The sequence below is a fragment of the Leptinotarsa decemlineata genome, unplaced genomic scaffold (assembly GCF_025532065.1).
Source record: "Leptinotarsa decemlineata unplaced genomic scaffold, Ldec_3_MD MMD2_tig00026307_RagTag_RagTag, whole genome shotgun sequence".
NCBI lineage: Eukaryota > Metazoa > Arthropoda > Insecta > Coleoptera > Chrysomelidae > Leptinotarsa > Leptinotarsa decemlineata.
The window spans coordinates 14,090,577-14,104,508 of NW_027412681.1; the positions used below are offsets into that span (position 1 = coordinate 14,090,577).

The 13,932-nt window shown below is 33.5% G+C and overlaps 2 protein-coding genes across 8 annotated transcripts in view; one reads left to right on the top strand and one right to left on the bottom strand.

The window, feature by feature from the left end:
- The window catches only part of LOC111504836 (uncharacterized), a 1,217,253-nt gene that overhangs the window by 524,014 nt on the left and 679,307 nt on the right, over positions 1-13,932 (bottom strand). The window lies entirely within an intron of this gene.
- Positions 7,432-13,111, top strand: LOC111503600 (uncharacterized). The gene is made up of 3 exons (XM_023157950.2): positions 7,432-7,593; positions 11,649-11,866; positions 12,925-13,111. Exons 1-3 carry the CDS (start codon positions 7,583-7,585, stop codon positions 13,029-13,031), a joined length of 336 nt encoding a protein of 111 aa, XP_023013718.2. The 5' UTR covers positions 7,432-7,582; the 3' UTR covers positions 13,032-13,111.

Consider the following 13,932-nt stretch of genomic DNA (forward strand, 5'->3'; position numbering starts at 1 on the left):
TATTTGTTTTTGAAACTGCAGTAGTACACCGTTATAATTCATTCAATTTCATTCCATCATTCTCTTCTCCCCAATGATGAGAATAATATATCTATAATTGGTTCCGGATTCAGAAAGTTGTATTTCAGAAGATGGGGTCCAAATATCAATTGAAAACGTAAGGATGACATCTAAATAAAAGTGCTAGAAATCTCATCTGATTATGGATAATGTTTAGCGATTCAGAGATCACATTTGACAAATAAAAGAACTATGCTTCATGTTAAAAAACCCATTGTATTTATTTGAAATACAGAGCCCAAGCGCAATGAATTTGCGATCATCCACTGCACTGTTTCGATCCACCATAGTCTCATCAATGATACACTGAACCACAAATGTCTTGTTGAACTCAACTATCCTCAAAGAACAAGCCTAAAAAAACAAGGGCGACGACATATGCCCTCATCTATGAAATCGACGGAGAACTCAATCTGCGAATATTACAGATGACAAGGCTCCTTACGTCTGTCAGTTGCAAAGCCGAGCTCCGACATCGTTTACCGATGAAATTTGACCTCTGTCTTTCACTGCAACTTTCACTGCATGGCAACTGATTGAAATACAGAGCGCAAACAAAGTGATCCAACACCAAGCAGCGCTGTTTCGACCTGCTTGGCGTTGCAAGGATTGAGGATTTTTGTATTTCCAATTTTTTTGTGTTTCCAGTAATATTTTCAATTGAACGAGTGTTAGGAAATATGGTAAAATAGCCGTACTTTCTTGGTTTTTCTCATTTTGTCTTCAATCGAGGACCGCCTGCCCGGTACTGACACTGCCCAATAGGCCGAAACAGCTGTCTACCGGTGGCTCTTGAATTGAAATCAATATGGGATTGATCAAAGAGTACTTATTTATTCATTTTTTGGTTTTCATGGAATTATTTTCCAGCAGCTTGACTGCATTAACCTTTCTAGATTTCATATCATTTCTAGAAACATGTGGATTCGTTTTCCGATGGCATTTCAGGTTAGCTTCCCAAATTTCTGCTACCGCAGTTGTCGGTTGATTGGTCAAACCACCAACACTGACATAAAAACTTGTCAAGTTGACTTGGGTGTCACACCAATAGGTGGTTCCACTTATGTTTCGCTTGCGTTTGGGCAGCTATTTTCATCGAGTACTTTCTTGGTTTCTTTCATTTTGTCTTCTATCAAGGACCGCCTCGGTACTGACGATGCCCAATAGGCTGAAACATTGTCTACCGGAGGCTCTTAAATTGAAATAAATATATTATATATATATATATATATATATATATATATATATATATATATATATATGACCACCTAAAACTGTTGTGTGGTTTCTCAGTTGGATGGGTTTTATTTTCACTGTTGGTATTCACGCCGTTGTAGTTTCGGTTTTACGATGCTAGTAACGTTCCAGAATTATGCCAATTCATTCTCTTTCTATAAAAATCGACAAATATTTCAAGATGGTCCTGTCACATTTTATGACCATATTGCAAAAGCGGCTTACTATGATGAGACGCCTATCGATTGACGAGTGCGATTAACAATCATGTTTTGAGAATCTATAGATATGTGAAGTACTGAGTACTGAGTACTAATCATTGAAAGAACTTCAAAAGGTTAGTGACTTTATGGAAGGAAAGAGTTACAGAGTTGACATGAAAATCCGTAATTTTTTTCTCGGCCACGAATATTCATTCTCGGGTAAGCACAAATAGTTCAAAGATTGATTCCGATAGTTCCACTGCTGCATAAATGCAAAGAAGTCGCAATACCAACAAACAAATTAAATGAGTGATAAAATAGATTTGTGGAGTAGAGTTATTGAGTTATTGTCTGATCAACTTTGGTAACTGTACAAGAATAAACGAATTACTAATAGCTCAAAAAAAGATAGTGAGAACAATGATGACTCATGTAGGGAGCTGTTTACTGATTTGAATATTCTAACCGTTATTTTACTATATATATATTCAACTGTATCGTTGATGTCAAAACTCATATCGACAAATTAGAATCAAGATATAATATTTGGCTCGCCACAGAATATACATTAAGATCCAACTATAATTTTATTGTTCCCCACCATGAACTGACGAAAGCAGCAAACGGCCCTCTAATTATGCCCATCATGTTATTCAACAAACTTCCTATCTGTCTCAAATAGCTATCAAACCTGCATTCTTTCAAAAAAATGTTACATGACAATATATTTTATTCCCTCAATGAATAGTTCCAGGCTGATCTGGATATATATATATATATATATATATATATATATAAAGGTCAAATTTAGTTGACTGGTCAATATCTGCGGGTTATGGTATATATATATATATATATATATATATATATATATATATATATATATATATATATATATATATATATATATATATATATAGACATATAAGATAAAGAGTTTATCGAGTGTGTATGATACAAATCAATAATGAAATAATTCGTGGACAAAACACTCAAAACAGGGGGGCAAACCGCGGACACGTGTTTCTGGCTATTGGCCTCATCAGCGCGGTGCAGCCAAGTGTAAAGTTGGCAACACTTGTTTGCCGAAAGCAGAAAACAACACATACGCACGGAGTCAACAACAGAAGCCAGCCGCACATTTGTGGTTCCAGTTAGAAGACCTAGAATTCCCAGGCTACATCTAACATGACCACGTAGGCAGCTATAGCTACCTGCGTGATATCCGGGTCCAGGATATAAATACAGATAGAGATTTTATCGAGTGTGCATGATACAAATCAATAATGAAATAATTCGTGGACAAAACACTCAAAAAAGGGGGGCAACTAATTTTCCTTTATTTTCAGTATTTCAATATTAAATTTCACAAAAAGGATTTGAAGCTTTATATCTTCTATTAATTATCTGCGAGCGCTTTCGACAGTTGGTAGTACTGTCATCTTCTAGGCACTCCTCAAACTCAAACAAGTTTGAGGAGTGCCTAGTTGAGTTTGAATAATAATACTACTCAATATGGAAGTTGAAAATATGGATATATAATGATATAAAATTGAAAATAAAACTGAAAATATGACAATTGAAAATAGTACAGTCGAAACTGTTGCAATCAAGTGATTAATATTTCCAAATCAGCCTGGAAGTATTCATTGAGGAAATAAAATATATCGTCATGTAACAGTTTTTAACATTTTTTTAAGGAAAGCAGGTTTGATAGCTGTTCAAGGAAGATAGTTTGTTGAATAACGTGATGGGCATAATTAGAGGGCCCTTTGCTGCTTTCGTCAATTTATGGTGGGGAACTATAAAATTATATTTGGATCTTAACGTATACTCTGTGGAGAGCCGAATATTAACTCTCGATTCAAATTTGTCAATTCGAGTTTTGACATAAACGACACAGTTGAATATATATAGTGAAATAACGGTTAGTATATCGAAATCGGTAAACAGCTCCCTACATGAGTCATCATATTTTTTGAAACACATTGTTCTCACTATCTTTTTTTGAGCTATTAGTAATTCGTTTATTCCTTTACAGTTACCAAAGTTGATGAGACAATAACTCAATTACTCTACTCAACAACTTTATTTTATCACTCAATTAATTTGTTTGTTGGTATTGCGACATCTTTGCATTTATGCAGCAGTGGAACTATGGGAATCAATCTTTGAACTATTTGTGTTGCCCCGATAATGAATATTCGTGGCCGAGAAAAAAATTATGGATTTTCAGTTCAACTCTGTGACTCTTTCCCTCCATAAAGTCACTAACCTGTCGAAGTTCTTTCGATACTTAGTACTCAGTACTTCACATATCTATAGATTCTCAGAAAAATATTGTTAATTGCCCTCGTCAATCGATAGGCGTCTCATCATAGTAAGCCGCTTTTGCATTATTGTCATGAAATGTGACAGGACCATCTTAAAATGTTTGTTATCATTACAGTCTAGTTTGGTAGCAGTGATCATCATGTAGGCTGTTGGAGTGAAAATAAAAATTCCATTCTATTGACACAATGAATTCCCATTCATTGATTTTTATGGAAAGAGAATAAACTCGTATAATTCTGGAACGTTACTAGCATCGTAAAACCGAAACTACAACGGCGTGAATACCAACAGTGAAAATAAAACCCTTCCAACAGAGAAACCACACAAAAGTTTTAGGTGGTTTTTTGTTAAAGTTTACTGCCTCTTCCTATTTGTAAATTACGTGTAACGGTAAATAAGGTCCGAACTTTGCGAAACACCTGTTTATGATAGTTTCTTCTGGAAAGTAGTTGAAGTTTCCTAAATGGTTACCTGTGCTTTGGGATTGGGAATGTGCTCAGCAACTCTATAATTTATGTACCTGTAACAAAGAAAATCGATAATTACATAATATCAAAAATAATCATGAATCAAATGATAATACTGATGAAACAATTCAAAAATGTATGACAATAGTCACTATAATGAAAGCCTGAAGGATAGCAATGAAAATAAAACGCTGACTTATGAAATATCAAATAATTCCTATATAGTAAGTATTTATACCACTTGTCCAACAGAAATGTTTTTGTAGTTTGTACAATGCTCTGAAGTATTTGCACATTCAGAAAATTGAAACCATTTTTCAATCAATTGGCTTAGCTCTTTCTTCATTCTTCATCGTATCTCATTGACGAAATATTTTTTGTGCGCATATTTTGTGCAAAAAATCTAATGGGAATGATATATTGATGGTTCCTCGAGTGAAAAAAACATCTTTTATTCATTCACTGAATTTGGGAGACACACAGATAGAAACTTTTAATTTACACAGTTTGGAATATTAATTACTATATCATTAGAATATGAAAACAGTATTCAGATACGTTATTAGTTATTAATCATCAACAAATAGAAGAAATATGGGTCTGTATATATAAATATGTCAAGTAACTCTTCTCAATTATAAAACATTCGTATCACTTTTAGAAAGGAAAAAACACAAGCACTACAGGAGAATCCTCAAAGTGCTCTAAGATCGGTGCCTATGCGAAAGTAGCGATTCACATTGGATTTGAATCGCTGAAGATTATATCCATTTGGAAAAACGTTCTCAGGAAGTTCATTCCACATAAACGCAGTTTTCCAAATGAAAGAGTTCTTGAACAGTGAAGTTTGAGGTATACAGAGTTGAACCTCAAAACGATGAGCAGCCACAGTACGTCGCGTCGCGTATTTCTGATATTTACTGCTCTTGGTGAAATGAAATGTGCAAAGTCAGTAAACGGAAGTTATTTTTTGTAGAGAAAATCAAGGTTTTTTATCGATTTTTTTTTTTGGCCGTTTTCACCTTCCAGCTCCTTGAAAATGAATCGTACTTTGCTACTCGTCTAGAAAAAAGATACGGATATTCGTGAAACTGCAACAGACTAATATCACAGAATAAATTATACTACATCGAATGTTTCAGCAGTCAATCATCAACAGTGATACCTATAAAACAAAATCCTTGGTGGAAAATATTTTCAATTCATTTCTACACATGTATGAAGTCTTCCAAAAGGGTTGATGAAAGCATTCACATTTCGTTTCGCGTCCTAATGAGAATAATGACATATGAAAAGTAACTGAACAAAATGTATTGAAGTTATCGATTAATCTAGATATAGAATTTTTTTTAAATAAGTTGGTGTTTTTGAAAGCTACTTTCGAAAAACTTGTTCTTCTGGTACTGGAACATTCAGAATAGACCGAATGAATGTCAAAAAAATTTCTTGATAATTTTTAAGAACTAGGTCTGCTGATTTTTTTCTCTAGAACTGAATTATTGAATGATTTTCTCTCAATTGATATTCACCAAGGTTGTAGAGTCCCTTCACTCTGATGAAGAAGAAATTTATGAATTCATCTCAAACTCTTTTTGGATGTCATTTACTGACTAACGTAATTGTTAATGTTATTTTTGACCTGACACGAAGCAACCTTTATAGTTCAATATCTTGTAGTTCTATCAATGAAAAATCACCATATTGTTGTCGACTTCAATGGTAACAATATATATTGTAGCTATATATGGTTTTCTTCAGTCAAAAAACTTAAATTGATTCACGTTAAACAGTTAGTAGTGACAATTATCTTTATCATATCAACTCTTTTGATTATCATTACTTTTGTTCTGACAATTTCGTTATGAATTCATAGTGATTTTGATTACCATTCATTTATGGTATACAGTGTAACAGTTAGTGTGACACACTTGAGATGAAGACGCCCCTGTATTTTAGTCATTTTTGAAAACGGATTATTGATTTTTGGCACGAGCATAGACCTTCATGGGCCAGACTTTTTGCAAAACTCATCCCGAATAACGGCCTTGAACACAGCCAACTGCGTTTATGCGAAATGGACAAATTCTCAATGTATTGCTTCAAGTTGATGACACCGAAATAAGTCATTTTGACCCTACATACCAAATTTCAACGCAAAATTCATATCAAAGTCTAATTTTCAATTAACGTCAATCGTAAATATGAAGCTACGAAAATAATAAATTCGTTATAATGTAGGAATAAAAATGAAAAACCCAATATTCTTTATAAATACATTCATTTCATTGATTTTGACTATTTTATGATTTCTGTAGCTTCTCATTCGGAACCAATAATTCAAAATTGGATTTGAAAATGAAAATAACACAAACAATTAGAATTCCGAATTTTGGGTTGAAGTTTGGTATGTAGCGTGAAAACTGATTTCTAAGAAACTTTTTTAAATAAATTATATCGATATCTCCAATTAGAAACGAAATATAGATAATTTGTTCTTTTGTTCTACCTTTTCGAAGGTAGCCTGTATTATTGTATGGAACTACGTGGAGGTCATTTCGAGCAATGTATCCGTTGATTTCTTTTCCACTTAAATAAAACGTTCAATATTTAATTTCTCAATAACGAATGAACCAATTTCAAAAAAAAAAATACAAAGGAGATAGAGGGACAAAAGACTTTCCAAATGATGTGTCACTCGATCCGACATGCTATTGAGAAAAATAGGAGGGGTAGTTGCTGACCTCCTATAAATAAAACTTGACGTGTTCTTTGAAATTTCAGATCACACGTCTGTTTCTGACTTACAGGGAAGGTCAAGTTTTCGTTTTAACACCCTATATATCTACTACCAGTAACTCTTGTCTATTTTGGATCGGGTATATTTGAATATGGGGATCAAATATTTTCATAAATTGGATTGATGAAAACGTAAATCCAAAGTGTTTACGGAGTAATCACGCCCAGTATACGGGCCTGTATTACTACCTATAATAAAGTATATCCCCCAACGCAAATGCATCACCCTGTAACGCATGAACCTCTATGCTATTTGTTTTCATAAAAGGTTCATTGTCGAGGAGAGAGATCGTGCAGATTTCAAATCGAGATTGTTTTATTGGCACAACTAACGTTCCTCGGTAACTGTTCTCTCGAAGACATCTGCTTGATGACAACTGGAATGTCTTCAGTTCGTACGCTAAACGTGTTCGAGTCGATGCATTGAGAATTTGGAATTTCTGCGGGTTGAGATTTGTGAGAGGATTTACGTGCATGAAAAGTTGAATGTCGAAAATGTGAGTAGTGCCATTTCGTGAAAAAGTGAAGGTGTGATTTTTATGACAGAAGTCCTTAATGCAATGTTTCAATATTGAGATTTTACGAATCGAACACTGCAAGAGAGGAAACATTCAATATTTTCGAGTGCAATTGCTTTTTGTGCTTAAATGACACCAACCTTTCTTTGCAAACCATTTGTTGTAGGGAAATCAATGATTCTTACTGTTTTTTGTGTTTATAACTTTCTATAATCTGAAAAATAGAGAAAAGTAGAGAATCTGTTGAAGTTTTAAAAAAAAGAGCAAACTGAAAATTTCGATCGGAAAAGTTACTGCATAGTATAAATCACTGAAGAGTCAGTCCAATTAGTCAAAAACTAGTCATATTCACAAATATTGCCTATGAATCAATTGTGAAAAAGACATTTCTATAAATAGTTTTGGATAGATGTTTAACTTTTTAGAAAACTTGTGTCTATTCTTAAAATTATCCGGTAGTTTATATTAAGCAGTTTATATTTTGCTTAATATAATTTTTATTTTCAGATGCCCTTTTTTTAATTCTTCTTTTTATTAGTTCTTTCAGGGATTTCAAATCATTTTATATAATATCAGATAATGGAAGTCCGAACTAATGAAATTTATCAAGAAACATTCTCAATGAACTTCAAACAGCCGGTAAATTTTCAGGATGAACTTATCAGTTTATTTCACTTCAGTACCTTGATTTCCCATAGATTTAGCTTTCATTTTTCAGTTTTTGGATTGTTACATACCTAAAAAATATCAAGATGCACTCGCCTTTAGTTATTAATCCCCTAATTTTTTAGTGTTCAGAACATGCGATGACTGAAACACGTTATTATCTGTTGAAATTCATTATGAAATACCATGACGATTTTCCCTTCTTTTATAGTCCCGTCATTATAGGTCTAAAGAGGGGGATTCGGGAATAAATTCACAGAAAACTATTTTCTATACAGATCTCATTCTATGACTCATTAGTTATAAAATTTCAAAAATACAAATATGTGAGCTCCATCAATTCAGGAAAATTTAGAGTCTATTCAAATATAAAAAGTAGGGCTGAGTGTAAGAGTAGCTTCAAGCTGAACTTTGCTCTGGGCAGAAAATACTGTTTTTGTAATTTGCTTAATGAAATAATTTCTTTATTATTACTGATATTATAATAATCATCATTTTTTGAAATATTCGAGAGGACGCGCCACTATTATCAACCAATGACCACTCCCAACACCGTGCCATAATAAAAATCAACCAGTAAGTCCACTTCCACTACTTTCATTCATAAATTCACAAAGTTTTCTTTGATCTCGAAACGAAGTGCGGAGCCAATTTCGTTCTTTTACCATAGGCATGCGCTCATATAAAAAAGAAATTTGAGGATATTATAGAAGATTTTGTGGTGAGTTATTTATAACCAACTTCAAAAACTAAAAACAATAATAACAGCGAATAAACTAAATACAATATCAATTCCCAACCGTTTATTATAACGAATCCGATGCCCGTGGTACCGTCGAACCCTTCTATACTACAGCACTGAACGCGTTGGCTGAGATTCTCATCCTAAGAGCGGTTGAAGGTCCCGGCAACTCGAGTAGATCACGTGGTAAGAGAGCCTACTGGTTGTATTACTCTACTGTGACCTCACCTACGGTGAGTGATTCCTAGGTTCGGGACTCATGTACTCTAAGTACATATAAGGCAAGAATGACAGCCTTCTGCATTTGTTCGGCCTAAATTTCTGTGGGGAAGGCGGCATGATCATGAGATTCGATAGTAGGGAATAACCATCATAACAGAGAGACCATGGATAGACCATGTGGAGTTCGAAGAAAAAATCTCCATATTTAATTCTTTTTCCTCATGTTCTAAGACGATATTTGTATCAGCCGAAACTAAAAACTTCACGACGAATATTGTCTTGCTCTGATGGTCAAGAAGAACTACATCAGGCTCATTATCCTGAGAATGAGGAATGAATACATCCAATAAATTCGGTAATTTTTGTATCCCACAACGAAATCAACTTTCCTCAGAGCTCAGGGCTACACCGGTGGTTCGTCGATACCGCAAAAGTGTTGCAAGTGGTGAAAAATTACCTTTTTGGAAGCATGTTATCTCGATGGATACAGGCTAAGCCGCATATGCTGGACATGCCGACAAGTGCAGCGCATGATAAACCACTCAGTTTCCGTCTTCAGCCCATTCGACCTGAGAAAAGCGAAGGTCTTCAGATATTGAAACGATTGAATGGAAAAAAGTTAACTATCGTGGAGAACCGTACAAAGGTCAAAGAAAATTTGGTTTTTGTTTATTTGGGGGTGTAATTGTTATTTCAGAACATAAAAAAATAAAAAAAAGCTTTTTTTTGAATCTGAATCTGTATCTATAACGATTCAACAATGAATCTTCAATGAAACGTTTCGTGTCAATACGGCCACCCTCAACTTTTTTTTCCAAATACGGACCCATCCTTAGCTTTTTCGTCAATTGTTTTGATTTCTCCATACCGTATTCAACGGAATATTGTTATATTTCTCAATTACACAACGATTGTTGTGTAATTTGTTACAATTAAAAAATATAACTTCATTTATCATTTTTAAACGCGTAAGCTTCGCTTGTTGTTGTTGATGTCTATCCGATCTATAGGAACTGTCAGATGCTTATGTACTTGGTTACATATCAAAGATGTATACAAATGACGAAGGACTGATATATTATTCACTTATACAAAATCAAATAGTAATAATATTTTGGCCCGATAGGTCGTATTTCGAACATTCAAATATTTAGACGATGAGAAAGGAATTTGAGAGAATATGGTGCATTTGACAAATTTGATATTTGGTTAAGGAAATATTACCTACAAAATCAACAAATTAAAAAAACTTTTGGTTTTCAATTTAGGATAAGTCACTTACAGAAATATTCCCAATGAAGTTTGTTCTTCACTAGAAATTGCCCAGGAACTGAAAATTTCTGTATAACCTACCAGACATATTTCAGGAAAGAACAAATACAAATGCTGCAGTCTATGCAAAGTTAATCAATCTAAAAGTTATTACGGAAAGAGAGTGCGATTTGCGAGATGGTTATGACGTAGAAATATAAAAGTTGGTAATATTTGCAAATAAATTATATGGAAGGGCCAATCGAAATTTACCAATAATGGTTGGTTCAACAGAAACATTCACCATAGGTAAACTTACACGAATGAATTGCTGCTCAGGCTCTGCTGGTAGTAGTTTCAATAATAGTGATCCCTTGGCGGATTGAAATTGGCATCCCTCTGCATCAGTTTGTCCAAAATTTCTGCCACTTGAAAACAAACTAGTATAATCTTATATTTCGAGAGTAGAGAAAATATCATTTCACCCTCTCCAGTGATGAGAATGAACATTTGGTAAAATGATCTGTATAGAATTTCAGGAAATTGTATATTGAATTTCGACAATTCGTTAGTTTTTTTCTCTGTCCCATATCTATCAAAGACAAATGAATTCAAGACATGGCGATATCTTGAATTTATTGGAGCCTCTGGAGACACCCTACATTTTGTTTTATGGAAGAGAGGATATTGGCAGATCAAGATCTTCAGACGATGTGGTACTTCAGGTTTTACCGGGTTTTCCTGCAGCTGTGAGAACAAATGTGCCACTGGAATCGATGAAGTCGCCCCAGAGCGCCAATTAATTTTTGTTGTTGTTTCATGATTTGTATTACTTTCTTTTTTAATAAAGAGAAAGTGAAATTAAGAACCAAATTTGAAAAAGGTTCATTTCGAAAAGAGTAAAGTTTTGGAAAAGATATAAGAATAATCTGATTCAACATATCAAGCAACACCATGAGTGGATTACGACTTATTTTGTATTTGAATGAGGAATATCAAATTAATTCTGAAAATATTTTGAAATCACCTTGAGCAATGAGAGATTTCGAGAAAGTTCTTCGTGAATTTACTATCATTTTCAATTTACCGACCTTTTTCTTCATATATGTTTGGATATATTTGAAAATTTTCAGTGAAAAATTTCACCTTCCAGGTTCTGGCTCACATTATTGATAGTGGCTCCTTGCATTGCAATAAGTGATGGTAAAACATTGACTTGTACGTGCTGGGATGGATACAGAGCTGAATATCACCAGAACGGTGCCCAATGCGTTGCTACAGACCAGTTCCACATCATGCCTTGCAATATGGCCGTCGCGCCAAAATGTAAATGTTCTGGACGTGTTAGCAGTATTCTGAAAGATCGAACAGGTACGTATCTGTTAGTTCATCTGTATGAAACCATGGAAAAACTTAAAATTTGTTTATAATATCCCGATTTTTTTAGAGATACCAAGTTTTCAGGTCTCAATAAAAAGTTGAAATCACAAGAAAAAAGTTGTAGATCCCCAGTTCTTCCTAACATACGTTTTGTTTGAGTTGTTTTTTTTTTATAACAACAAACATCATTCTGAGAAAGTTAAGATTTTTGAAACTCAAATGAAAACTCATTCCGTTTATTCGAATGAAATAAAAATATGCATTTTCATGGAATCAAATTATCAACTACTTTATTGAGATTTTTCCCATTTTCATCTTCTATAATTTAATAATGTAAATAGCTGCTTGATTTCGATTATTATATGAGTTGGTGATGTTGGATCTAAATAGACTTCATATGTTTATATACTGGGAAAAACAAGTTACATATGTCGTCGTCAAGAGGCTGTATGTAAAGGATAAAGAAACCAAACATTATTATCTGTAGACCTCATTAACAATATTTTTGAGTTTCGAGCAACATTTCATAATATCTACCAGTGATAGACCAAACTCACCCAATGCTCGAAAAAAAAGTTGCTATTTCACTTTTCCAGCTATAATACTTGAACACTTTTCTATTATACAGTGAAAAATAATTTGTTGTTATCACCACTCTTTCCAGGAAATGAAAGTCAGAATATCCGACATTCAACAAGAAATAATATCTAATATTATCGGCCGATACTCGGACGAAATTCATAACGTATTCTAGAAACACTTCATTGTTGATTTTCACAGTCCAGTTTACAAAATCGCAACACCTTTACGGTTGAACGCGCTTGAGAAATTAGCGAATCTCACAAGGAAATGTCACTCAAAACATGCTACACTAACTTACTTTTTTTATGAAAAAACTGTCAGGGGGTTATTTCTAGTAACAAACGAAAGTAACAAACTATAAATTTCCTAATTGAAACGTAATTTCAATTTTCAACTTATATATATGGATATCTTGAAAAACATTTTTATATCAACATTTTGCTTATCATACCATTTCCTTTTTTAAGGTACTTGGTGCACTAGGTACAGGAAAGGAGAAGAGCTGAAGCGGTGGCCTTGTGAGAATGTGAAAGAATGGGACGAATTTTTCCGAAGACATCCAGACTTTTTTTGAAACTGCTTATACATTCACCAATTATTCGATATTTATTTTTAATGTAAATTTGGTTAGTATTATTATATTTTCTACTGGAAAATAAATAGCATTTTTGAATAAGAGTACAAATTAGGTAATATTCAAATAATAATTATTGGTTTATCAGTTTCATTTGCAAGTTATACTAGACTAAAATAAAAAAAGGTATGACCGAATAGAAATTCAATATTCCAATACAGTCCTCCAGAACAAACTACTATCCCTTGATATGCTTTTCGTTAACCAAGAGATCAGGTGAGTTTTTGTCATCCCCTGATGATGCTGAATTGGTTAGCGAAACGCGAGCCAAAAGACAGTATTTTTGTTCTACTGAAGAAGATTGTTTTCGAAAGATTTTGATAATCCCTAGAACAGGAGACCATCATGAGAAAAAAGTTATGAACATGGTTTGAATTATTATCAAATGAAGCTTTTCTGGCATAAGACAGCTAGGTAATCGCAAATTTTGTTTTGGTTAATTGTGCCAAGAGGAATCCAGACCTGAAGAAGCCATATATCAACTTCTATCCTTTCAGGTGACGGAAATTATGTGTACTCCATTTCTCTTAAAAACAATAAACAGTTCAAAATGAAACTAGATTTTGGTGAATATATTCGAAAAATTTTGAATCAGCACTTGGCTCCCTTGCTATAGAAAGGATTCAAATATTTGCTCATCATGCATATTATTTTCCAGTAAGTAACAGAATAAGAAAGAAATTTTCAGGAATGTTTTCTTTATTCAATTAGATTTCCAATAAGCAACGAATAAAACTACTTTTATCATAGATACATTTGACAAATAGTTGAATAGCGAAAATACATTCAGAAAGTATTTTTGGAAAGCTTGTCAGTTGGTTCACAGTAAAAATAAAAGAAT

Excerpts from the sequence above, each read along its gene's own strand:
- LOC111503600 (XM_023157950.2), top strand. Across the intron at positions 11,867-12,924 it reads TATTCTGAAAGATCGAACAG|GTACTTGGTGCACTAGGTAC; the intron begins GTACGTATCTGT and ends TCCTTTTTTAAG.